Source organism: Ceratotherium simum, chromosome 14 (assembly GCF_057802395.1).
Source record: "Ceratotherium simum simum isolate JZ-2026a chromosome 14, ASM5780239v1, whole genome shotgun sequence".
Lineage (NCBI taxonomy): Eukaryota > Metazoa > Chordata > Mammalia > Perissodactyla > Rhinocerotidae > Ceratotherium > Ceratotherium simum.
In genome coordinates, this window is record NC_141913.1 from 10,382,081 (window position 1) to 10,409,215 (window position 27,135).

General features: G+C 34.1%; 1 protein-coding gene across 5 annotated transcripts in view; it reads left to right on the forward strand.

The window, feature by feature from the left end:
- Positions 1-27,135, forward strand: part of ROCK1 (Rho associated coiled-coil containing protein kinase 1) — a 151,361-nt gene that overhangs the window by 51,459 nt on the left and 72,767 nt on the right. For all 5 annotated transcript variants that reach the window (XM_004421038.3, XM_014780289.2, XM_087439014.1 and 2 more), the window contains 8 exons: positions 7,109-7,209; positions 7,681-7,818; positions 10,336-10,511; positions 11,488-11,572; positions 12,828-12,972; positions 13,304-13,442; positions 15,498-15,589; positions 26,213-26,372. In XM_004421038.3, coding sequence (XP_004421095.2) covers positions 7,109-7,209; positions 7,681-7,818; positions 10,336-10,511; positions 11,488-11,572; positions 12,828-12,972; positions 13,304-13,442; positions 15,498-15,589; positions 26,213-26,372 — 1,036 coding nt within the window. The remainder of the gene's footprint in view (positions 1-7,108; positions 7,210-7,680; positions 7,819-10,335; positions 10,512-11,487; positions 11,573-12,827; positions 12,973-13,303; positions 13,443-15,497; positions 15,590-26,212; positions 26,373-27,135) is intronic.

Below are 27,135 nucleotides of genomic sequence, written 5' to 3' on the forward strand. Positions count from 1 at the left end.
AGAGACCAATTAGCTAGTTGGTGGCCTGTCAAGACTTATGGAGTCTATTTGTGACTCACTTTGCCCATTTTATTCCTTGCTTACTGTGCTATGTAGTAATATTTCACTTCTCTAAATCTTAGCTTTCTGCGAGCATCACCTGGCTCAAAACAATTGACAGTCAGAAATTGGTAAAGGGTCTTATGGTCACACAATCCTATTTATTGGTTTTAGAATTAATGAGGGCTTACCAAATTTGTACTTTTGCAAGTATTATTTTGCATCAAACAAATTCTGTAAAAAGCAAAGAGGTTGATATTTATTATGGGAGTAAATAGAATACTATAAGAAGGATCAGAAGTTCTGAGAAGTTTGAAGTTTTAGATAGGGTGACTAGGGTAAGGCTCACTAAAAGGTGACATTTGAGAAAAGAGTTGAAGTAGTTGAGTGAGTTAATCATGTGGATGTTTGAGGGAAGAGAATAGCATACAGAGGAACAGCCAGTGCAAAGGCTTTAAGAGGTGAGGGTACCTGGCATGTTTAAAGAGCAGCAGGGAAGCCATTGTGGCTGGAAAGGATTAACCAAAGGAGAGAGTAGTAGGATGATGTCAGAGAAGTAAGGAAATAGGGAGATTAGGTCAGGTAGAGTCTTGTAGGCCATTGTAAGATCGTTAACTTTTGCTCTGGATGAGATGGCAAGACATTAGAGATTTTTGAGCAGAGGAGTTACATGATCTGACTTGTGTTTTAAGAATATCACCCTGTGTTAAGAATAGACTATGGAGATGTAAGTATAGATACAGAGAAATCAATTAAGAAGCCATTGCAGTAATCCAAGGAAGATGGTGGTTTGGTCCAGCATGGTAGCAGTGTAGAGGGTGAGAATTTATCAGGTTCCAGATGTATTTTAAAGGTAGGGCAAGCATGTTTTCCTGAAAGATAGGATGTGGAGTGTAAGGAAAAAAAGGAGTCAAGAATGCCCACTACATTTTTGCCCCAGGCAAAATTAAGCCATCAACTGAAATGTGGCGATCGTAGGTAGAAGTTTTGGGTGAGAACATCTCTTCAGTTTAAGACACATTAAATTTCAGATGTCTGTTACCCATTTTGTAAGCAGTTGAATATATAAATCTGAAGTTTAAGAGGGAGGTCTGGGCTAGAGATAAAAATTGGGGAGTTGTTGACATGTAGATGGTTGTTAAAGCCCACCAAAGAAAAGAGTGTAGATAGAGAAGAAAACACTATGAAGGACTGAGCCTTGAGATACTTCAGTGTTAAGAAATCTGGGAGAAGAGGAGGAACCAGCAAAGGCAGCTGAGAAGTAACCATTGAGGTTGAAACAACACCCTTAGTATTGTTGGAGCAATGTGGTATCTTGGAAGTCAAGTAAAGAAAGTTTACCAGGAGAGAGTGATGAAACTGTGTCAAAAGCTGTTGATATGTCAAGATGAGGACTGAGAATTGGTTGTTGGATTAGCAACATGGTGGTCATCTGTGACTCTGACAAGCAATTTTGATAGAAAAGTAATGGCCAAAACCCACTCAGAGTAGATTTAGTAGCAAATATGAAGGAAGATTTAGAAATGGAGAGTATAGACAACTTGTGAGGAATTTTGCTGTAGAGAAGTTGGGTAATGGGGCAGTAGCTGGTGAGAGAAGTGGGATCAAGAGATTTGTTTGTTTAAGATGGAAATAAAAATAGTATGATAGGATCCAGTTAAGAATGGGAAAGCTTAATGATACAGGAGAAAGGGGAGAATGGCTGGAGCAGTGTCCTTGAATTAGTGAAAAAGGGTGACATCACTGGTGGAGGGACTGATGTAAGATAGCAGTATTCTCCTATAGTAGAAGGTGAAGAGACCAAATATATGAGTGTACATGGTGGCAGTTGAATATATATATAGTGGTAAGTCTGTGGCAGTTTTCTTCTGATTGTTTCATTTGTTTCAGGGTAGTAGCCAACAAGGTCATTAGCTATGAATAAGGATCAGTGGGAGAGCTGTGGGAGGTTTGAGAAGAGAGAAGAAAATGTGAAATATGGTCTCTAGCAGAGTGGGAGAAATAGACTAGGGACATATATGATTGCCAAGCATAATTAAGGGCCAGCTTTATGTTTGTGATTATGAATTTAAAGTGGGATGAGTCAATATAATTTTGTGTATTTATCCAGACATATTCAACTGCATGGGTGCTGACAGAGTTAGTTGGAGAATTGATTTAACTAGGATTGTGATTTTGCCAAACTAAGTATAATGAAGCAGAAGAGAGCCGAGGCATTGAAGGTGTTTGCAAGTGAGTGATTATAATAATTGACCATGTAATTTAAGCTGGGTAGGTAAGAAAGAGAAGCTGTCAGTGCAATGAGGTAGAGTAAAAGTGGGATAGGATCAGTGGAATGGAGGTTGGTGGGGTTGAGGATTGTTGGACTTGAGTTATGGAGGGAGTGAGCAGGAAAACTGAGAGAGTGCTTAGAGAGTGTAAGATTTGAAATTGAAATTATGGGAGGATTATAATTACTGATAATGACAAGGTCTAGTATGTGACCGTGGAAATGAGTGGCTGAGATAAGGTGAAGGACAAGATCATTGAAGGAGAGAATTTAAAGATTTTGAGAGGCTGGATTATTAGAAGTGTTATCTATGGCTGTATTAAAATCCTCAAGATTAAAACAGGAGAATATTGGCAATAAAGTCAGTAAACCAGGAACTAAAATTGTCTAGCAATGAGATGTGATGACCTGAAAGTCAATAGATTGCAGCGGCAGTGAGAGGTAGTGGGAGATATAACCTAATAACATGAAAATCAAAGCTGCAGATTTAGGGTGGGTGTGTAGAGATGGCTGTGGAGTTCACCTATCCCACTTCCAGGAGCAGTGGTATAAGGGGTATGGGAGGGTAAAGGTCACCATGTGAGTGCTGCAGGGGAAGCTGTGCCCTCGGACGAGAGCTGGGTTTTCCTTAGAGCAGGGGTTGGCAAATTACAGCCCACAAGCGAAATTTCGGCCACCACTTGTTTTTGTATGGCATTACCAGATTAAGCACTCATCATAATATTCCCAACTCACAGGAAAGCAGCAGTCAGAAAAAGTAGAAAATTTAAAATGGAATATCTCAGCACAGCAGAATTTTCTTCTCAAAAATAAGAAAGGAAATTGAGGCTTCGACCTTAACATAAGTTTATGAGTGGCTTGTTTGTTAACCAAGCAGGGAAAGCTGTTCAATGATGTTGAGTGTTTGCATTAGCAAAACAAATGTGTACAGAGAGAAAACCTCGTTTAAGGCGGTTAGCTTTTGGCAAGAACGGTTGCTCAAAGAATTGAGTCCATTGGGAGCAAAATCAATAGTCAATTAAGAAACAAGACATCATTTGAGTGATTTTCCTTGACTCTGGTGGTTTATTTGAGGAGTCACTGCAGACTTGGAAGTGACTGAAGAATTACCCTCTGTGTGTTGTCTGCGTGGAACAAGTACAGGCAAGATTTTTAAAGTGGAGAAAACATTAAGTAAACTTGAAGTGGAGTATGCTAAGATGTGTTACAAGTGATGGTAGTTAAAATTATGTATGGTGCAGAAAAAGGCTTAGTTGGACAAGCTAATAAAGCTTGTGCAGACACAAGGTGTTTAAAGCCTATAGTTATTTATTGTATTATACGTCAGGAGGTACTTTGTGGAAAATATTTGAGACTATCATGTGTTATTGAACCACAATGTTAATGATAAACATCATTTACTCTCATGGACTTAACCATCATCAATTCTGTAAATTTTTGTCAGAAATTAAAGCTGAACATCCCAATTTGTCTTAGCATATGGCAAGTTGATGGCTTAGCAGTGGTAACATTTTATTGTGATCTTTTTTGAGTTAAGGACTGCTATGGACTAACTTATGTCCCCCCTCCCACAAATTCATATATTGAAGCCGTAACCCCCAATATGACTACATTTGGAGATAGGGCCAATAAGCAGGCAGTTAAGGTTAAATGAGGTCATGAGGGTGGGGCTCTGATAAGATAGGATTAGTGTCCTTACCTGCACATGCACACACAAGGAAGAGGCTATGTGAGCACACGGAGAGACTGCGTCTGCCAACAAGCCAAGAAGAGAGGCCTTACCAGAAACCAAACATTTTGGCCCCCTGATCGTGAACATCTAACCTCTAGAACTGTGAGAAAATGAATGCATGTCGTTTAAGCCACCAGTCCATGATATCTTGTATGGCAGTGTGAGCTAAAACAAGGACCAAGATGAAGGTTTTTCTGAATGAGAAGAACCATTCTCAACTGTCATTGAATTTTCATTGAACACTGGTTGACTTTGGAAATTAGTTTTTGCTCCAGACTTCATAATGTTTCTTAAGGAATTCAACCTAAAATTAAAAGGCAAAACAGCACTTTTGTGTAAAACTTAAATGTAATAAAGTTATTTTGACAACTAATACTATTAGAATCACAAGTAATGTCAAGCTGCTTTATACACTTCCTCTGCTGTCAGAAACTAAAACAGGAAGCAAGATCTACATTCCCACACAAATTTGCAGCAAATATATTTTCTGAACTCAAAGTACAGACTTCATAGCCTATTTATGGCTCTAAACCTCATACAGCCAGAGTCAGGGATCCTTTCTCAGCCCCATGGGCTATTATATAACATGCCATCCTTGTTCAGAACTTTCTTATCTCTCATCTGGAGTATTACAGTACTCTTAAAATTCTCCCCACCTCCAGTCTTGCCCTTATTGAATTCATCTTTGACATATTCCACAGAGTGGTTTAGCTGAAATGTAAATTTGACTATGTTGTTTATCTGCCTTATTTCTTTTCATGGCTTCCAACCAGTAGCAGTAGTTTTCAAATTATGCGTCTAAGTTCCCAACAGATCCCACAGGACTCTCGGGCTGCATTTTGGACGAGTATAAAGTTGAAGAGGCTCCAGCCCCTCTCTGACGCCCTTCCTCCCAACTACCCTCCTGAAGCAGAGCACCTTCTTTTATCTATTTTAGATATTGAGCTGCTTTAAATTTTATTGTGAAAAAGATTTTTGATGGTTAAATAATAATTTTATAACTACTGGCCTACAGGTAAAGTTTAAATTCCTTAACCAGTTTTGGGCTCTCCAGCCTCTCCTTCGAATCCTTACCACAAACTTGATACTCCAGCAACACAGAACTTCTTGTGTTCTGTGCCCATTTACCTGTAGTGTTCTCTCTTTTCTTCTCTCTATCTGGCTAACTGCTACTCTTCATTTTTGACTCATTTCAGATGTTACCATCTCCAGAAAGCCTTTTTCAGCCACCTTTCTCCCAGGCAGGCTTGGGTTGCGTGTCTTCCTTAGTATTCCACAAACTCTGTGTTTATCTCCTTTATTGCTTTTTTGTGTGTGGTATTTTTTTTTCATTGTTTGTTTTTCTTTCATTTGATAGAGTTTGAACTCCTTGAGAGCAGGAACTACAAGTAGTCCCACCTTATCTGCAGGAGACATGTTCTGAGACCCCCCCAGTGGTTGCCTGAAATTGGGGATAGTACTGAACCCTATATATGCTATGTTTCTTCCTATACGTACATATTTCAGGCACCACAGCAAAACTAGCACAAATTTCTTTTTCCTTCTTCACAATTTCATGGATAGGAGATTCGTTCTTACCATAGATCTTAGCAACCTCATATGATTTTTTTCTTATTAATTCTAGAACTTGCACCTTTTCACATAAAAGAAGCACTTTACAGCTTCTCTTTGGCATATCTGAAATGTCAGCATCACTACTCTTGCACTTTAGTGCCATTATTAAGTAAAATATAGGTTACTTGAACACAAGCAGTGTGATACCATGACAGTGGATCTGATAGCCAAGAGGGCTACTAAGGGACTAACAGGTAGGTAGTGTATACAATATAGATAAGGTAGACAAAGGGATGATTCAAGTCCCTGGTGAGAAGAAGCTGGACTGCACAAGATTTCATCTTGCTACTTAGAACAGTGTGAAAGTTAAAACTTATGAATTGTTTATTTCTGGAATTTTCCATTTAGTATTTTCAGACATCGATTGACCATAGGTAATGGAAACTACAGAAAGAAAAACCATGGATGGGGGAACTACTGTATGTTTTAAAATTATCTTTATCTACAGTGATTATAGAGCCTGTATAGTACACAAATATTTGTGCAGTGAATTAAGTGATTATTGTCTGTATCTTTCTGGTGCATCTTGCAGTTGATATGTAACCTAAAATTAAATGTACTTATGTTATCCTTGTGTGAAAATTGTGTTTGCTTGCGTTATCCTTGTGTTTGCTCTCTTGCGTGTGTTTATTGGTCATAATGTATGCAAACACTTGAGTTCAAATGTGCTTTTGAAAAGAAAGACAAGAATATTATATGCAGCTTTTATTAGGAACTAGAACTTAAGTTTAATAGCTGTTCTGTGTTTTGTACAACTCTGAAATGTGAAGCTTTTCCATGTAATCTCATGCCAGTGTTGACCCATGTGGATTAAAATAGCCCTATTTTAATCTATGACCAAATTAGGAATTAGAATATCTATCCAGTGGGGATTTGTAAATTATTATAGTTTTTAGCGTGACAGGTTTATATAAATAATTGCAGTGATTCCCACTGTGTGTTTTAAGTTAAAATCTAGGTCCGAATAGAGAAACATAATGATATAATTACGTGATTCTTTAGCCTACTTGCCTTTGATATCTTAAATTATTTATATCTTTCTTAAAGGATTGTCAAAACTGACTTGACAAAAAGAAAAGTTTCTTTCATTAATCTAAAATGTCTACCATGGTCTCACAATTCAAATTAGATGTATACTTAAAATACCAGGAACTAATTAACTAATTATCCTAAGTGTGTGTTTGTAGTATAATATTTGTTTTCTGAAACATTCTATTAAGTAAGATTTTAATGAAAACATTTTAATCACTAGAGTGGTCATTCCAGAATTTATTTAAAACAATTCTTAGTACATTGAACATTTCTCTATTTTATAACTTTACATATTACTATATATTAAGTAATTCTTAATGAATGTTGTTTCATTGTATTTCTCAAGAACTTGAATGTAAAATAAGCAGTGTTGGTTATAATGCTTCAGTGATTTAAAATTATAAACTTTTCTTTTCATACAGATAAAGACACAATAAATAAAATTAGAGATTTACGAATGAAAGCTGAAGATTATGAAGTAGTGAAGGTGATTGGCAGAGGTGCATTTGGAGAAGTTCAATTGGTAGGTTATTCTAATGAGATTTAAAAAACAGTTAACTTTTTAAAACTAAAAAATCCACTTGTGTGTTTAACATATATTATTTGGGAAAGTATTATTTTTATAAAATTGTTGCTTTAAATTACTCTAGACATTCTTGCCTAAGGATATGAAAGCCTAGCATCAAATTCTGCAGCAGTGTGAAATATTTACCCCAAGCATCCATGGGTAGAGAAGAGGTTTCAAGCATCATCCATAGCAGGGTGGAAGAGAAAGGAGTGTCTTATAGAGAATAAAGAGTTTCTTCTAACATTACTTGTGTCTGGTAATTAAAGTCTTGACATTATCTAATTGGGATAATTCAGCAGAAGAGAAGAAATAAAATAGCTAGAAAAACAATGTTAAATTATTTAACAAGGTGTTAAAATCATTTAGTAAATTGTTCTGGGAAATGCTGAGCTGTTAATGAAAGGTTCATTATTTTCCATTTTAAAGGTCAGGCATAAATCCACCAGGAAGGTATATGCTATGAAGCTTCTCAGCAAATTTGAAATGATTAAGAGATCCGATTCTGCTTTTTTCTGGGAAGAGAGAGACATCATGGCTTTTGCTAATAGTCCTTGGGTCGTTCAGGTATGATTTTGCTACTGTTTGATTATTGCTGTACTAGTTTGTAACTAAACATATCTGAGAAGCTTAGTTTGCTTTTTAGAACAGTAATAGAGAATTTATTGGCAATTACAAAATTGTCTAACATACCATTATTTTTAAAATCACAAAATTTAATTTTATTGAATCATCGCTAGGAGGAAAGGCCAAAGCAAAATAATTTTGTTTCTGTGGAATTTAAATATTAGACAATTTCAATAATCTGCTTTGATTTGGGAGAAGTCGTATATTATTATACTCTAAGTAGTACTTTTATTTAATATTGAAATTTAAGTTTTTTCCCAAATATAAGATTCTCATATTTTATTTATTTAACTATCTATTTGTTCTATCATTTTCTGGAGAGAAAGGAGTGGGAAAAATGAAGAGAAGAGTGAGTTAAGCTAGGCCTCCAAATAATATTGTATTGGCTTTAGGTTTTTCAGTGGAAAGAAAAATACGCTAGAATCTAGTCAGTAGTTGTAGGTCCTAGTCTGGACTGCCACAGGCCTATCTATGAAACTGTAGCCAAGTTATTTAGATCTCTGGGCCTCACTTTCCTTGCTCAGAAATGTGAGAGTTAGCTTAGATTATTTTTAACTGTAGAGATACCTCAGGTGAAGTCATTGAGGCAAGCAGGAATTTGGGTAGGTTATAATTCTGGGTTTTCTGTATCTGCCTAGATTAGAGCAGCTCCATGTTTTATCTGTCTTATGTATTAGGGTTCTTAAGTAAGATTGTGTAGGGGGGAAGTAAAGTCTTCTTCTGGTTTAAAAAAAACCAAACAACTGAGCTAGACCATTTCTAAATTACTAACATGTATTTTGTGATTTATTTATTTACAGTATATAATGAAGAGTATCCTAAGTAAGCATACTAGTAATTGATATAAAAAGGATATAGAAAATGTTTGAGATTTACATAATGAGACTTTAATGTCTGCTCTGTTTTTATCACCTATGTAGAGCAGTGTTTCTTGGCCTCAGTGTTATTGATATTTTGGGCCAGATAGTTCTTTGTTCTTGGGGGCTATCCTGTGCATTACAGGATTTTTAGCAGCATCCTTGACTTCTACCCAGCTAATGCCAGTAGCAGCATCCTCACATATCACGTCATTTCTAACAGCCAAAAATGTGTTCAGACATTGTTCAGTGTCTCCTTGGGTAGTGTTAGTGGTGGTGGGGAGAAAATTATCACCTCTGGTTGAGAACCACTGATATAGAAAACTTCAGTGTTCTCTAGAGAGTTAAAAGGCATGTGACGTAATTGTTACTTTTAGGATTTAATTTACAATTAATATACTGGAAACTTTGTTTTTCTTGATATGTTGTCTATATATAGGATAATCTGTCACCAAATCAACAATGTTTTTTTAACTATGATGCCCAAATGATAAATTTTATACTTTAATCTGGGATAGCCATGAAATGCCACTTAGTTTCTTATCTTTCCTTCAAGTGTATTTTTTTAATTAAAATAACTAAATCTGTGACTAAAATCATTAAACATTATTGAAAAAATGAAACATAAAAAGGACAATTTTAAGATATAAATGTCTAGGTAAATCAGGTAAATCGTTTTCTCTAGGGCTTATTTTATTTATTTTAGTTCGATTCTAAATTTTTTGTGTTCACTTAAAATGTTCTTTTGTAAATTTGCTCTTCTTTTAACTTCAACTCTAGTCACATAATAAATACATTTTGCCTGGTATATCAGTGAACTTTACTCTTCCTGCTTTGACTCTGGCTGCTGCCCTCTTCCTGCTGCTTTGTTAGTTGTTACTACTCCTCCTATTGACGGCTATCATTTGAGTGTCTCTTGTACTAAGTGCTTTCTATATTCACTAATTAATCCCTATTAGGTACACTCCCAATTTATGGATTAATTTATGTTTTTATTCATTAGACATTTATTAAGCACTTGCTAACTGCCTGGCATCCAGATGCTGACTGAGCAACAGGTATAAAAGTCAAACAAGTTATATAGTCCCTTACATTCTTCTAGAAGGGATTATAGTGACAGAGACCCAGGGAGGTTAAGTGAATTGCCCAGTAATACAGCTAATAAGGGACAGCTGAGACTGTAGCCCAATTTATCAGACTTCTTGAGAATTGTGTTGTTGATATAAATTTAACAGTAAACCCCACTAAAGCTAAATTAGAACCACAATATTTCTTTGTTTAGAAGACTTGCATATTCTTTACTGAAGCTATTTTAATTATTTAAAAATTCTCAGTATAAAAAATTCAATTAGTGTAGAAATGTATAAAGAAAACAGTCTCCATCTAACTCCTCAGAAATAACCGCAGTTAGTAGTTTCTTTGCATACGCAAGAGCCTTTGTGGTATTTATGTTTGTGTTTGTTTCTTCTTTCTTTTTATTAGAGTACTACAACTACTACAATTTGATTATTTTAATTAAATCTTATATTAGTATTTTTTGTCAATTTTTAAATAAAACAATTTTCTTTAATCCTAATGTATTTTTTTTATATTTGTATAGCTTTTTTATGCATTCCAAGATGATCGTTATCTCTACATGGTGATGGAATACATGCCTGGTGGAGATCTTGTAAACTTAATGAGCAACTATGATGTGCCTGAAAAATGGGCACGATTCTATACTGCAGAAGTAGTTCTTGCATTGGATGCAATCCATTCCATGGGTTTTATTCATAGGTAAAGATAAAAATGCTTTAAATATTCTCATTTGCTTAAAAGAAACCTGGAAAATACTTAAACTTTATTTGATTAGTGTTTCCCACTCTAAATCTACCTATTTTCCTCCCATATGACATGAGTGGTATTTTAGAATGTAAAACTTTGAAAGTCATAGTTTTAACATTTCAGTTTAATGTTGATATAAATGTATTGTTTAAGATCTTTTAATCTGATTATATAGTTTTTATATGGTGTTCTGAAAAGTAAAACTTATAAGCTGGTTTCCTGAGGTATGTGCCAGGGTCTTAAACACTTTTCATTTTTTTATATACAAATTAATTTGCTTTTAATTAGTGAATAGATCATATTTATTCATTAGAAGAATAATTTCATTTGTTTTGCAAACACCACTTGAATCCAATGTGCAGTTGTTATGCTGAGTGCCAGGGATACAAAAATGAAAGTGACTAAGACCCTGTCCTGGAGTTATTTATGTACTTATGTTGAAAAGTATGTTTCAATTACTTTTTATGTCTGAGTGTTACATTTTTTGTGGTTATTCCCTCTCAAATGATTTGATTTTTCCCGTGGAAGCATCAAACTCTACTTAAAAGAAAAAGAAATATATGTCTTCTTTTGAGGCATTAACATATAAAGGAATTTCCCTGCTGAAGTTCAATTTATAGATATAGATAGAGAGCACATATAGATCAAAAGTGGCTTTATCACTGTATCGTGGTTACCAGGGGCTATGGCAGTGGGGGTGGGAGGTGGGAACAAGGGGTGAAGGGAGACATATATATGGTGATGGACAAACAAAAATGTACAACCCAAAATTTCACAATGTTAAAAACTATTAAAACATCAATAAAAAAAAAAAGTGGCTTTATCTACATTGAGTGAGGATACATGACCTAAAATAACTGCCTCACATAATTTTTATCAGTGTCTGATCTGTTTCAGAATTACTTTACTATATTTTTTTTCCCTTCAGGGATGTGAAGCCTGATAACATGCTGCTGGATAAATCTGGACATTTGAAGTTAGCAGATTTTGGTACTTGTATGAAGATGAATAAGGTTAAATAATTAGATTTTAATTTAGTTTTTGCTAATTCAAGATAGATGCTTTTTAGAAAATGCTATAAGAATTTACTCTCCGTAGCTGAACTTGTACACAATTGATGTGACCTGTCTTATTTGTTGAAATAGATGCCATGGTTTCAATGTTCTATTAGTAACTTGTAAGTGATTTATTTTTTCCTCTCTATTTAGGGTAAGTGTGGATTGCTAAATTTACTAAATCCTTTATAACAACTCTATAATATACACTACTGGTAACTGGAAATGGAATTAGTCACTAATGCCAGTGTTAAAATTAGACTTTCATAAAAATTGGATTTCAGTAATGTGTGTATTTTTTAGTGTTTTACTTAGCCTTCTATTAACATGTAAATGATCTTACTATTTATTTTGGGAGTCAATCTTATAAAGATATCCATCCTCACTATTTATATAATAAATAACTTACATACATAGCTGAAGTAGCAAGTATGCTTCTTTATTTTCAGTTGAGACAGTTTATATTCTTTGAAACTTATCACAGAACAATAACCAGGAAGTATTTATTATTTTTAAAAGGAAAATTATTGGTTAGAAGGAAACACTACATGAGAGCTTTTTTATGAACATTTAATTATAATTCTCTTGCATTAATACTAGCTAAAATGAGTAACGGGTATGTATAGTTTTTTTTGTTTTTGTTTTTGGAGAAAGTTAAAATGCATATTAGATAGATATTTAGTGTGCTTAACACTATTATGCCTTTTTCCCATACATGTTTCCCAATTTCGCAGTCAATTCTTGTGTGTTTTCTTCACAGTTTTAAGCACAGTTAAATTGAATGTCTATTTTAGCAAAAAAAAATTAAATCAGCATTTATGTATTAATGTTATCAAATGATTAATCCTATCAGCCCCTCAGTCTATTTGCATTGGGTTACATCTGCTATTAAGATGAGATCATTATAGTGGCACAACTAGGGGAATAATAAATGATGACAGTGTGTCTTTCTACTGAGTATTATTATGAAATAAAAATCACTGATGTATCCATACACACACACACGTTCACACATTATGAATATATTGTGTGTATAATATGTATACAGGATTAAGCTGTTTGTTCATTTTTGTCAAGTTTGCATTAGGTTTTGATATGTTTTATAGCCCAAAGATTTAGAGTTCTATAGGTTATATTCAGAAGTTATTTTAAATAATTGAGACTGTATATTTAAAATATCCTAATTCAAAATTTGACCTACCACTCTTTTTAGGAAGGTATGGTACGATGTGATACAGCAGTTGGAACACCCGATTATATTTCCCCCGAAGTATTAAAATCTCAAGGTGGTGATGGTTATTATGGACGAGAATGTGACTGGTGGTCAGTTGGAGTATTTTTATATGAAATGCTTGTAGGTGAGTAAAGGAGGATTTTATGTACCTCTAACATAATTGTTCATCCCCAAACTTACTTGGCTTCTTCTAATAAAATATTTATTACATTAAGCAGTGTTGATTTTGTTTGTAGGAAGCAAACTGATCCAAACCTGCTTTGTGTGTGTTTTTAAAAGCTATTGAGAAGCTTGAAGCAACTTTGTGATGTGTTATTTCTTTTTATATATTGTGTATGTTTTTAGTTTAATGCATATTTAGTAATCTTTCAACAGGTTACATTGACTCTCTTCCTTTGCATTGCTTTTTTTAAATGTGTCTTATTTTGCTTTTGTTTTCCCTATCGATTTTTCAGGTGATACACCTTTTTATGCAGATTCTCTGGTTGGAACTTACAGTAAGATTATGAACCATAAAAATTCACTTACTTTCCCTGATGATAATGACATATCAAAAGAAGCAAAAAATCTTATTTGTGCCTTCCTTACTGACAGGTAAATAATCTTAACATTGAACTTCTATTTATTCTAAGGAAATTCTCATTTTGCTGCTCAGTTTTTAAGGTCTGTATTTGAGTTCCTATATTTGAGCTATTGGAATAAAAATGTTACCATTCCCCAAATCACTCATGATGGTGAAACCTACCTATAATTTCTGGATAGCTTTTCTGGATCTCAACTCACTTGCCTTACCTAAGAAATTGTGATAATAGTATATTCTTTTCTGATGGCTAGACCAGATGATCTTTTAAAAATTTCATTGTTAAATTTTTAACTTGGTTAAATATAAAAATGATAGTATATTTTATTGAGTCTGAGATTTTTAACATGTCAACATTTCTGAAATTAGAGTGCATCTTATAATCAATGGCATGTATTAATTTAATTGAGAACATTTTTTTCCTAGTGATAGAAAAATGATGATGCATCTTCCACTTGATGACTTTTAATGTAACACTGTATTGTATAATTGAAATTTGCTAAGAAAGTAGAACTTAAATGTTCTCACCAAAAAAAAAAAAAAAAAGTAAATATGTGAGATGATGGATGTTAATTAACTCAAAAGAGAAATTAACTCAATGGCAGAATCCTTTCCCTAGGTGTACGTATAGCAAATAATGACATTGTGCACTTTAAATATCTTAAAATTTTGTCTATTATAGCTCAATAGAGCTGGAAAAAAGATTTAATTATATATGGTATGTGCTTGTTGAAATTAAGTAAATAGTGCAAAGCTATAAAAAAGTATATATTTCCTACCTGCTTCCTTCTAGAGATAGTCATTGGTATAATGTCTTCCAGATTCAACAAGCATTTTTATAAAAGTATATGCATGTATGTGTTTTAGAAGCAAAAATGGCATGTCACGTATAACTTTGTGGTTTACTTTTTAGATTTAACATGAACCAGATGACGTAGTAAGATTACATTTAATATTTATGGTTGTATATTGTTAATTTAAATAGTAGAGAGGCCTAGTACTTTTAAATATGTTTCAGTTTTAGCTTCACTTTAATTAAAAGTAACTTATCCTCCTTCAGTGTGTCTTTTAGAGCCTGAAATGTATAGTTTTTCAAATTTTTACGTTTTAGTATATGTGCCATACAAATATAAGTATGATGCTGTGTGTTAGGTGCTAGGGATATAGAAATGAACAAGATACACAGCTCTTGTTCTCCACTACCTCATAGTCCTTTGGGGGAAATAGACAAGCACATTAGACATTTATTGTACAAAGAGATAAGTACTCTTGAGTTAAGTACTATGTGCTGTAGAACCGTGGAGAGGTTCCCTAATCCAGTCTGGGAGAATCACTGAAAGCGTCTTTAAAAAGTGTCACATTATATCTAAAGCAGTTTATTTTTTAACTTATGAAAAAAATTGGAATTCAGCGTATTCTTGTTGTTTATAAGCACTCTACTAGAGAACAAAAGTTACTGAGTTCCTCTTTCCAAATCAGCTAAAGGCACATTTTTAAACACTATCTCTGTGCTCACTGAAGAGGCCAAGAATCAGTAACTTGTCCCGTTAAAGCTCTCAGTTTTGTAGTACTGTCAAGAATTAATTTCATTGGTTTTTGATTGGTCAGAAATATTTAATTGAGTATAAAATGGCAATTTTAAATTTAAAATGTATTTCTGAGTTTTCGTTAGCTTCTGATGTGAAGTAAAGTTGTTGGTTGCAAAAAATGTATCACTACCACTATTTAAAAAAGCTATCAAGAAAATTCATTTTGTTTTATTCATTATGCTAATGAAGCAATGTGAGTGATTCATCTGGATTTTTGTTGTCAATAGAAAAGTCACAGAGTATCAATAAGCCTGTGCTTTTTGTATATTTTTTCTTTAAAAAATTCTTTAGTATTCTCAGTCTTTAACTTATTTTTTAGTTAAGCTGAAAATTATGCTGACAATCAATATAGTTTCAAGGTGACATAGAACTATATTTATCATCCTGCACAGATTTAGCATTATGCCCACAAATAAATCTGGCTAGGTTATAATAATATCTTAAATGATTAATAACTTTTCTCCTTCCCTCTCTATTTAGAGAGGTGAGATTAGGGCGAAATGGTGTAGAAGAAATCAAACGACATCTCTTCTTTAAAAATGATCAGTGGGCTTGGGAAACACTCCGAGACAGTAAGTTATTTTCTTGCACGTTACAGTGAATATTTGAAAGTAGTTGTGGTAGATAGTCTGTTGAAACTGCCTTGCTAATATATGTGTATATCTGATGGAAATCCAAAGTACATAAATGTAGTGTGGGTATTGTCCTAACCTAGTTAAAGAGAGACTATTTGATAATATTGCGAAAATTGTACTGCTACTTCTCTTATATCCCACTCAAGATACCAAGATGAAATATTATATACATGTAATGGAGTTGGGCCCAGCAGTCATAATTTGATATTTGATCTGTGTTGAATTGCTTTTTATTTTAGACTTTAGTATCCCACTATGGAAGAAGTCAATAAATAAGGGGTAATGAATTAAAATTTATTTCTTGTGAAAAGACAAGTTATTCTCTTGTTTTTACTAAAACTTAAAATATATGGTTCTATTATTAATAAATATCAGAAGTTAATTTGTATAATGATATAGGAAATTATGGTATACTTGAGTCCATCAAGCTTGCAGCTTGCAATTTAGAAATAAAAATATTTAATGCGCAAGAAGTTCATTTTCAGTCAGTTTAGAGCATTTCCCTATTTCAAAAAAAAAGTTAAAATTATAAGATGATTCACAGAAAATCTTGTTCAACATAACCGAAGCAAAATTATAATGGCAACAAAAATTTGCATCATTTTAGTGGATTTGGGAGACCAAGAATTCATCTTTCCCGTGTTGAAGTCTCAGGGATTTTTTTTCCCTTTCACTTATCAAAGAAAGGATAGTGTATACCAGCCGCTAACTTCCTCCTGCTGTAGCAACAACAGTGAACAGTGAAAATAGTGGTTTTAGAAACAGTTACAAATTAGGTGTTTGTCTTTAGGCCTGCCTATCTAGTTGAGACTGTGAGGGATAGTTCTTTCAGGGGAGAAAAATCTTAATTTTGAAGAAATAGATCATGTAGATTTGCCAATATTAATGAATTATCCTTGTTATCAAATATTTTAAAAGAAAGAATTATATTGCCTTCAGGTACAGTGCATACATTCTACTAAGCTATAAAATTAAGAAGGGAAAAGGGGAAATAAGAAATTCTTGTGGAAATTAAGAAATAACACCGCTACAAAGAATGACATTGAATGACCTATCTGGAGGGAGCTACAGGAGCAGCTTGACCTTGGGACAACTTATTAACAGTTATACATTGGGAAATAAGGAACTTACTCCTCCTAAGTAAATGTGATTGTTGTCTTCTTGCTGCGTGAGAAACTGTTGCAAGACAAAGAGATGAGTAGACAGTGAGATGATGAATGGTTGCATTGAAAAGCTTTATGTTTTTATTCAAGTTATGCTCTTAGTAAAGTTTAAGAAAGCTGAAAACATACAAATATGATTATAAATCTGAAAAAAATTTAAAAGGGGACTGAAGAAAATACAAAGTATTTTTTGTATTGCTTTACATTCTTTTTCAAAGTGAAGCAATGCATAAATAACTATAGAATAACGACACAGTAAATCACTCTAAAAAGTAGAGAGGCCATATTTCCTTTTTTTGTATTAAAAAACTGGTGTTAATTAGGAGAAGAGGTAACCTATCAACAAATATTGAACATCTGCTATATGCTGAGCACTGTTCTGTTTCAGGCACTAGGAAAACAGCAGTGATCAAACCAAGCAAAGTTCTTTACCTTGTGGAGCTCATAGTCTAGTGGAATTGGGGAGGCCCAATCAGTGGCATTTTATGATATTGTTATACCTCAATAGAACTGTTTATGAAAAAAGCAAGAAAAGTGAATTACTTCATTGATTTAAATCACATGAACTTTATATTTAAAGAATTTCTGTAATTAGGTAATTTTATTAGTATTTTTATCATTTCCATATCTTTTTAAGATCTATATTGTTATCTGTGGTTTTGCTATAGTATACTTAGATTTAACATACTTATAAACATTTTAATAGCTTTTCCTAATTCTAATAGCTCCTATTTTGTGGCTATTGTGAAAAAAGAAAGAAAAATTGAAGTCTGTAGAACTTATTGTTCTCTTCTTCTCTTTCCCTCTTCCTACCCCTTCTTCACTTCCCACCCCTAAAATACCAAGAATACTTGTATTCTGAACTGACCTCACTGACCTGCTAAGTTTTTAAAAATTATATAACAGTTATAATTCTTTTTTATTTTTTGGACTCCAATTTTCTTTGGCAAATTGCTTATATTTTGCAAATAATAGTTCTTTTGGTAGTTTTACCACTTACATGTCTACAAGTTACGATGGCAATTAATCTTCATCATCTGTTCCTTGGTAGTGTGGGAGCAGGGTACAAAACAGCTTGATTTTTGGCAGAATTTCCATGAGCTTCCTGATCTTATTCACTCTTAATTTAGAGACACTAAGTACTAAGATTATAAAATTACTTTTTCCACTCATTTGAGATAGAACTGAAAAAATGACAGGAGTGAGAATAAAGATAGAAGACAAAAGAAATGAAAAGACCTAAATAACTTGGTACAGGTCATACTGCTAGCAAATGACAATGTCAGGATTAAAATTTAATCTGTTTGACTCCAAAGCCTTTGATCTTCTGGAATAATGTGTACTATTTAAAGATTTCGCCTGATGGTCTAGTGGTTAAGGTTTGGTGCTCTCACTGCTTCAGTGGCCCAGGTTCACTTCCTGGTACCACACCATTCATCTGTCAGTTGCCATGCTGTGGTGGTGGCTCACATAGAAGAACTAGAAGGGTTTAGAACTAGGGTATACAACCATGCACTGGGGCTAGATTGGCAAAAGGTGTTAGCTCAGGGCAAATACTTCCCTGACAAGAAAAAAAGATTTCCACTATTCAGTATTATACAGACTAGAAGTATAGGAAATCGATACTTATTGGCAGATAAATTTTGGGGAGAAGAAAATTATAACATTTATTACATTATTACATATAATAATACATTACTAATAATACTATGTTAAATATAATATGTGGTAACTTGCAAAACACTGCCATTCATGATCTCATTTGAGATAAAATATTGCCATTACTTAGTCCATCTATGGCTGGTGGGAAATACACAAGGTGGCAAAAATACTGCCATTACTTAGTCCATCTATGGCTGGTGGGAAATACACAAGGTGGCAATAGTAGTTAACTGTCAGCTCACACAGTAAATTTTCAGTTTAGTTAAAAATAAGCAAAATGCATTGTCTAGAAGCACACTTATACTATTCTAGGTTCTGTGGATTAATTAAGTCTAGCATCCTCTCTTTTACAGTTTTACATTTTCATGGGAGAGATTATCGGTGTAGTCTTCATGGATAAAGAATTTAGAGTCTAGCAAATTTCAGGGGCTTAGAAATTTAGACTTTCTTGGCATTATATTGGGTTCTTTTTATTTTTAATATGAACTTTAAGAAAAATCTCTCTCTATTGTGGTAAAGTATATATAACATAAAGTTTACCATTTTAATCATTTTTAAGTGTACAGCTCAGTGGCATCAAGCACTTTCATGTTGTTTTGCAACCATCACCACCATCCATCTCTAGAACCTTCTCATCATCCCAAATTAAATCTCTGTATGCGTTAAACAATGACTCTTCATTCTCCTCTAACTGCATCCCCCAGGAGCCAGTATTCTGCTTTCTGTCTCTCTGAATTTTACTGTTCTGGGTACCGCAAATAAATGGAATCATACAATATTTATCCTTTTGAGATTGACTTATTTCACTTAGCTTGTCTTCAGGGTTCATCCATGTTAGGGCATGTATCAGAATTTCATTCCATTTTAAGGTTGAATAATATCCATTGTATGTATTTACCACATTTTTTAGTCCATTCATCTGTTGATAGACACTTGGAATGCTTGTACTTTTTAGCTGTTGAATAATGCTTCTCTGAACATTGGTGTACAAATATACGTTGGAGTCATTGCTTTCCATTCTTTTGAGTTAATTTTCATATATGGTGTAAGGTAAGGGTTCAGCTTCACTCTTTTGCGTGTAGATATCCAGATTTTCCAATGCCATTTGCTGAAAAGACTGTCTTTTTTCCATTAAATGTCCTGGCACCCTTGTCAAAAATCATTTGACCACATATGCGAGGGTTTATTTCCAGGCTCTCTATTCTATTCCATTGATCTATGTGTCTGTTTTTATGCCAGTACCATACTGTTTTGTTTGCAGTAGTTTTGTATTAGGCTTTGAAATCAAAAAGTGTGACTCTTCCAACTTTGTGTTGCTTCTTCAAGATTGTTTTCCCTATTTGGGATCCCTTGAGATTCCATATGAATTTTAGAATGGATTTTTCATGTCCTTTTTCCATGCAGAAAAGGACATTGGGATTTTGATAACAATTGCATTAAATGTGTTTCCAATTTGGATGCCTTTTATTTCATTTTCTTGCTTAGTTGCTCTGACTAGAACTTCTAGTACAATGTTGAATAGCAGTGTGAAAGTGGGCATCTTTGTCTTATTCCTGATCATAGCTTTCAGTCTTTCACTATTGAGTATGATGTTGGCTATGGGTTTTTCATTAGTGCCCTTTATCATGTTCTCCTCTGTTCCTTGTTGACTGAGTGTTTTTATCATGAAAGGGTGTTGGATTTTGTCAAATGCTTTTCTGTGTTAGTTGAAATGATCATGTGGGTTTTTTTCCTCATTTTGTTAATGTGATGTATGGCACTGATTGACTTTGATATTGTGAACCACCCTGGAATAAATTCCACTTGATCATAGCATATAATCCTTTTAATATGCTGCTACATTCAGTTTGCTAGTATTTTGTTGAAGATTTTTGCATCTGGGGTATTGATATGTGGTTTTCTTGTGGTGTCTTGATCTGGCTTTGGTGTCAGAGTAGTTCTGGCCTCATGGAATGAATTAGGAAGTGTTCCCTCCTCTTCTAGTTTTTGGAAGAGTTTGAGAAGGATTGGTGTTAATTCTTATTTGTATGTTTGGTAGAATCCAGCTGTGAAACAGTCTTGTCTTGGACTTTTTTCTTGTTGGGACATTTTTGATTATTGATTAAATCTCTGGTAAGTCTGTTCAGATTTTCTTTTTCAAGTAAGTTTTGGTAGTTTGTGTATTTCCAGGAATTTTTCATTTCATCTAGGTTATCTAATATGTTGGTGTACAGTTGTTCATAGTTTTTTCTTTTATCCTTTTTTGTTTGTAGAAAGTCAATAGTTATGTCCCCACTTTCATTTCTGATTTTAGTTATTTGTGTCTTCTTCTTTTTTCCCCTTAGTCTAGTAAAAGGTCTGTCAATTTTGTTGATCTGTTTAAAGAACTAATTATTGGTTTTGTTAGTTTTCACTATTAATCTTCTAGTCTATATTTTGTTTATCTGCACTCTAATCTTTATTGTTTCTTTCCTTACTCTGGCTCTGGGCTTAGTTTGCGCTTCCTTTTCTAGTTCCTTAGAGTGTCCATTGGGTTATTGATTTGGGGTTTTTCTTTTTTTTTAATGTATTTTACAGCTACAATTTCCCCCTGAGTATTGCTTTCACTGAACTCTATAAGTTTTGGTATCTTGTTTTCATTTTCATTCATCTCAGAGCATTTTCTCTAGCTCCCTTATGATTTCTTTGACTGATTGGTTGTTTAAGAATGTGTTGTTTGATTTCCACATATTTGTGAAACTTTCAGTTTTCCTCTATTGTTGATTTCTTGTTTAATGTCATTGTTGGAGAAGGCGCTTTATATGATTTCAATCTCTTCAAATTTATTAAGTTTTTTTTTGGCCTAACATGGTCTATCCTGGAGAATGTCCCATGTGCCCTTGAGAAAAATGTGTATTCTGCTGTTGGTGGTGGAGTGAGCTTTATATGTCTGTTACATCTAGTTGGTTTATGATGTTGTGCAAGCCCTCCATTTTCTTATGCATCTTCTTTTTAGATGTTCTGTCCTTTATTGAAAATGGGTCATTGAAGACTACTATTTTAGAATTATCTATTTCTCCTTTCATTTATGTCATTTTTTGCTACATATATTTTAAAACTGTGTTGTTGGGTGTATATATATTTATAATTGTCATATCTTCTTGATGAATTGACCTTTTTATCAATATGTAATTTCTTTCCATGTCTATTTTAACTGTTTTTGATTTAAAGTCTATTTCTTAATCCATTCTTCCATTCTACCTTTTAACTGGTGAGTTTAATCCGTTTAAATTTAAAATGAATACTGTATGGAAAGACTTCTTCCATTGTCCTATTTGCTTTCTATATGTCTTGTTTTTTTGTTGTTTCTCAATTCCTGCATTATTGCCTTCTTTTGTATTTAATGGATTTTTTTTCTAGTGTGCTATTTTGATTCCTTCTTTATTCTTTATTCTCTTCTTTCTTTATTCTTCTCCTTTTCTATATATTATTTAGTCTTTTCTTAATAGTAATTACCCTGAAGATTACATTTAACATCCTCAAATGATAACAATCTAGGTTGAATTGATACAATTTACTGTCAGTAGTATACAAAAACTGCTCTTATACAGATCCGTTCCCTCCCTTTATGTTGTGGTCACAAATTACGTCTTTATATATTGTGTTCATTAACATAAATTTATATCATTCTTTCATGCATTTGTCTTTTAAGTTATATGTGGGGAAGAAGTGGACTTACAAAACAAAAATACAATAATGCTTCAATAAAGGCTTCAAGTTAGTGTCTAGTGACCTTTCATTTCGACCTGAAAAACTTCCTTTAACATTTCTTGTAGGACAGGTTTACTAGCAATAAACTCCCAGCTTTTCTTTACCTGGGGATCTCTTACTTTCTCCTTCATTTATTTTTTTATTTTTTTATTTTTTTATTTTTCCCCTAAAGCCCCAAGCGATAGTTGTAAGTCATAGTTGCACATTCTTCTAGTTGCTGTATGTGGGACGCGGCCTCAGCATGGCTGGAGAAGCAGTGCGTCTGTGCGCGTCCGGGATCCGAACCCGGGCAGCCTGCATCGGAGCGCACGCACTTAACCGCTAAGCCACGGGGCCGGCCCTCTCCTTCATTTTTGAAGAATAGTTTTGCGGGATTTAGAATTCTTGGTTGACTGTTGTTTTCTTTCAGCACTTTAAATATGTCATTCCACTGCCTTTTGGCCTCCAAGCTTTCTGCTTAGAAATTGGCTGTTAATATTATTGAGGATCCCTTGTATGTGACAAGTCGTCTATCTGTTGTTTCTTTCAAGATTCTCTTTGTCTTTGTCTTTTGAAAGTTTATTATAATGTGTCTTGGTGTGGATCTGAATTTTTCTTACTTGAACTTCATTGAGCTTCTTGGACGTGTAGATTCATGTACTTCATCAAATTGGGATAGTTTTCAGCCATTATTTCTTTAAATATTCTTTCTTCCTCCTTCTCTGCTTTCCTGGGACTTTTGTAACGTATATGTAGGTCTGCGTTATGGTGTCCCAAAAATTTACTTTTTCATTCTTTTTTCTTTCTGTTCCTCATACTTGATAATATCAGTTGTCCTATCTTTAAGTTCACTGGCTCCTCTTCCTGCTCAAATCTCTGTTGAACCTGTCTAGTGCATTTTAGTTCTAGCTACTGTACTTTTCAGTGCTAGAAATTCTATTTCCTTTTTCTATCTCTATATTGATATTTTGTATTTGTTAAGGTATCATACTCCTGGTGTCCTTTGGTTCTTTTTCCATGGTTTCCTTTGGCTCTTTGAGCACATTTAAGACAGTTTATTTAAAGTCTTTGTTTAATAAAACCAATGTCTGGGTTTCCTCAGTGATAGTTTTTGTCGTTTTCTTTATTCCCTGTGAATGGGCCATACTTCCCCTGTTTCTTTACATGCTTTGTAATTTTTTGTTGAAAAGCGGATATTTTGAACATTATAATGTTATAACTCTGGAAATCAGATTTCCCCTTCCCAGAGTTTGTTGTTATTGCTTGTTGTGGGCTTTAGTCATCCATTTGTTTAGTGACTTTTGCAAACTATTTTTACAAAGTTTGTATTCTTTATCATGTGTGGTCACCGAGGTCCCCTTTCCATTATCTCGGCTGGCAGCTGGTGACACACATTTCCTTAAGCCAAAATTTAGCAGCCTCCTCCATTAAACATTCCCCTGCTCGTTGTAAGTTTTTTCTTAGATTTCAGAGTTCTGAAAAAAAGTTGTTTCTTACATTTTTTGCTAGCCTAATGGTTACTTCACTGGAGGAGTGGGTTCTTAGAGCTACCTACTCTGCTATTTTCGGTGACACCAGCTGGATTCCATTTTATGAAACATGATTCCTATATTACCAGTCATTTATTGAAAGGTAAATTTATAAATGGAATACCTTATATATCGATGGTAATTCAGTAATGGTATCTTTATCTTTATCTTACTTATTAGTTCTGATATGATTATATGGTATTATGTAAAACTTAAACATCTTAATTTGGAATCAGAAATAATTACACTGGGGCCGGCCCCGTGGCTTAGCGGTTAAGTGTGTGCGCTCCACTACTGGTGGCCCGGGTTTGGATCCCGGGTGCACACTGACGCACCACTTCTCTGGCCATGCTGAGGCCGCATCCCACATACAGCAACTAGAAGGATGTGCAACTATGACATGTAACTGTCTACTGGGGCTTTGGGGAGAAAAAAGGAGGAGGATTGGCAATAGATGTTAGCTCAGAGCCAATCTTCCTCAGGAAAAAGAAAAAATAAATAATTACATTTATAATTCTCCCAGGATTTCACCTACTAGTATCTCAGAATTTAAACAGAATTTGTTCTATTTTAAAACTACTCTGACATGCTATGTCATCTCTAAAGAGTCTAGGTCCATTTGAAACAGCAAGAGAAAATGCACCAAAGTTGCTCTGCTTCCTTTTAAAATTTTCCTTTTCTGCTTGTTTCAAAGCAAGGTTTCTCAGCCTTGGTACTACACCAGATAAATCTTTTTTGTGTGGGTTGTTCTTAACATCGTAGGGTGTTCAGCAGTATCCCTGGTCTCTACCCACTAGATGCCAGTAGCATGCCTCCCCCAGTTATAACAACCAAGAATGTACTCAGACATTGCCAGATGTCCCCCGGGGACAAAATTGATTTAAAATTGAGAACCACTGTTTTAAAGTAAAATTCATGCCAAGACCATAATTGACTTATGTACATCACTAGGAGAGAATACTTTTTTCCTCCTCACTTTACAAATTCGGCAGTTTTTATTATTAGGAAGCTAGAATTGTGTAGTCAGGTGGTTTTCTTGGCCATTAGGGAAAGAGAATGGTGGAAAAGGTCTTCTCTCATTCATTTTTAGTTAGTACTATAGCTTCTTTGGGTTAAATGTGTTATTTCATTCCCATATTTATCAAATAGTTCACTGCATCTAAGATGCACAACAATAGTTATTTCTTGCCTGAAATACCCAGATGATTCAATAGAAAAATGATTCCTTCATATTGGAGATTAAGACCATGAAACCAGGTCAGTTATTTGTTGTTTGTTCATCTTCATCTTTTTCTCTAAAGAAACATATGATTGTATCTTAAATAATTATTCAGATTTTTTGTGTGTGTGAGGGAGATCAGCCCTGAGCTAAGGTCTGCCAATCCTCCTCTTTTTGCTGAGAAAGACTGGCCCTGGGCTAACATCCGTGCCCATCTTCCTCCACTTTATATGGGACGCTACCACAGCATGGCCTGACAAGCGATGCGTCGGTGTGCACCCAGGATCTGAACCCTGGGCCGCCGCAGCAGAGCGCATGCACTTAACTGCTATGCCACTGGGCCGGCCCCCTCAATATTTTGATGATAATATTTCAGTGATGTTTTATTATACTCCTGTATCTTTAAACTAAAAAATGTTTTTTCAGATGTGTTCCCTGTAGTGTATTCAAGGTCCAAAAGAAGATGGTAGTGGTAGTGATTTCATATGGTGTTTTCTCCTATGTCATGAAGATTTAAGCATTGCCATATTTGGTTTTATATTATCAAGTATATATGACCCTTGCTCCCCAATAAGTGTATAACTCTTGAAGATTCTACGTCCATGTTTTGTATCCCTGCCCTTTTTACCTCACTGAGTTGTTTCTTAATCACTTGATTCAGGGAAGGTGCCTTGTCTGTTAATATAGTTCAAAATACTCTACCCCTTGTGACTTAATCTTATAGAAATATACTGAGTGGTGGTGGGGGCGGGAATACTGATCATCTAGATTCTAGATGAGCAAAAATATTTTGGTATGAAATTATTGATTATATTCAGGACTAGTAAGGAGCAACCTTGATTTGTAGTTTGCTGTAGAGCAGAGTAACAAACAGAATATTGTATTTGAAACTAATCAACTTTGAGTACAATTTATTTTCCTATAGTTTCTGAAAATTATTTTTTATAGTCCTAACTGCTTTTGCATATTTTATGCTATGTTGGATTCTAAAACATGTCTTAATAATACTTGACTTGTAATATTCAAATTAAACTTGAGGTCTAGATGATAACTGTAGGTGATTTGGGGGATGATTGTTTCACAGAATTACGTAATGATCAATGTCAGTTGATTAATGATGCTAATAAAGTTTACTATAATGAGATTCAACCCATTTGGAATTTGTGGTTCGCAAGTTATTTGTATGTAGAAAACTTTCAGTAGTTGGCATAGAATTTTTGCTTCACTTTATTTTTATGTTAATTTTGAGGTGAACTACTAATTTTGTTTCTGTTTTTAGCTGTAGCGCCAGTTGTACCTGATTTAAGTAGTGACATTGATACAAGTAACTTTGATGATTTGGAAGAAGATAAAGGAGATGAAGAAACATTCCCTATACCTAAAGCTTTTGTTGGCAATCAACTACCTTTTGTAGGATTTACATATTATAGCAATCGTAGGTAAGTATGCTAAACATTGATTTTAGGGGTAGGTACTAATTTTTTTACAGTCATTATTTTCTTAGAGGTGTCTAAAAATCACTTTAAGAACATTTAAAGTAGATTTAATGATATATAAAGAGATATCTTTTTTTGTTTTTTTGTGAGGAAGATTAGCCCTGAGCTAACAGCTGTTGCCCATCCTCTTTTTTTGCTGAGGAAGATTGGCTGCGGGCTAATATCTGTGCCCATCTCCCTCTGCTTTATGTGGGACGCCTGCCACAGTGTGGCTCGATGAGCGGTGCATAGGTCTGTGTCCGGGATCCGAATCTGGGAACCCCGGGCCACCAGAAGGAGAGTGTGCGAACTTAACCACTACGCCACTGAGCTGACTCCAAGAGATATCTTAATGTGCCATTTTTTCAGCGATACATGATATTTCTAGTATTTCATATTTAATTTTTTTCAGATGCATCCGTGTTCAGGACATTGTTTTTCAGAAATTTTTTGCTGAATGATATACTATATATTTTCAAATTACAACAATTAGTAGGTTAAAAGATTCTGTTAATACTGATATTTTGGTTAATCTTATTCAAAAAGTTCTGGTTTTATAATACAATTTGGAATAACATAGAGTTTTCTAACATTATCATTACTATATTGATGTTACGAAAGGCCTATAATTTTTAGTTTTTCAAAAATTAGATGATTCCTCCCAAAAACCGCTAAATGAAGTGTCTTATAGCATGTAAGACCTTATGGCATGGGACAAATAATTTTA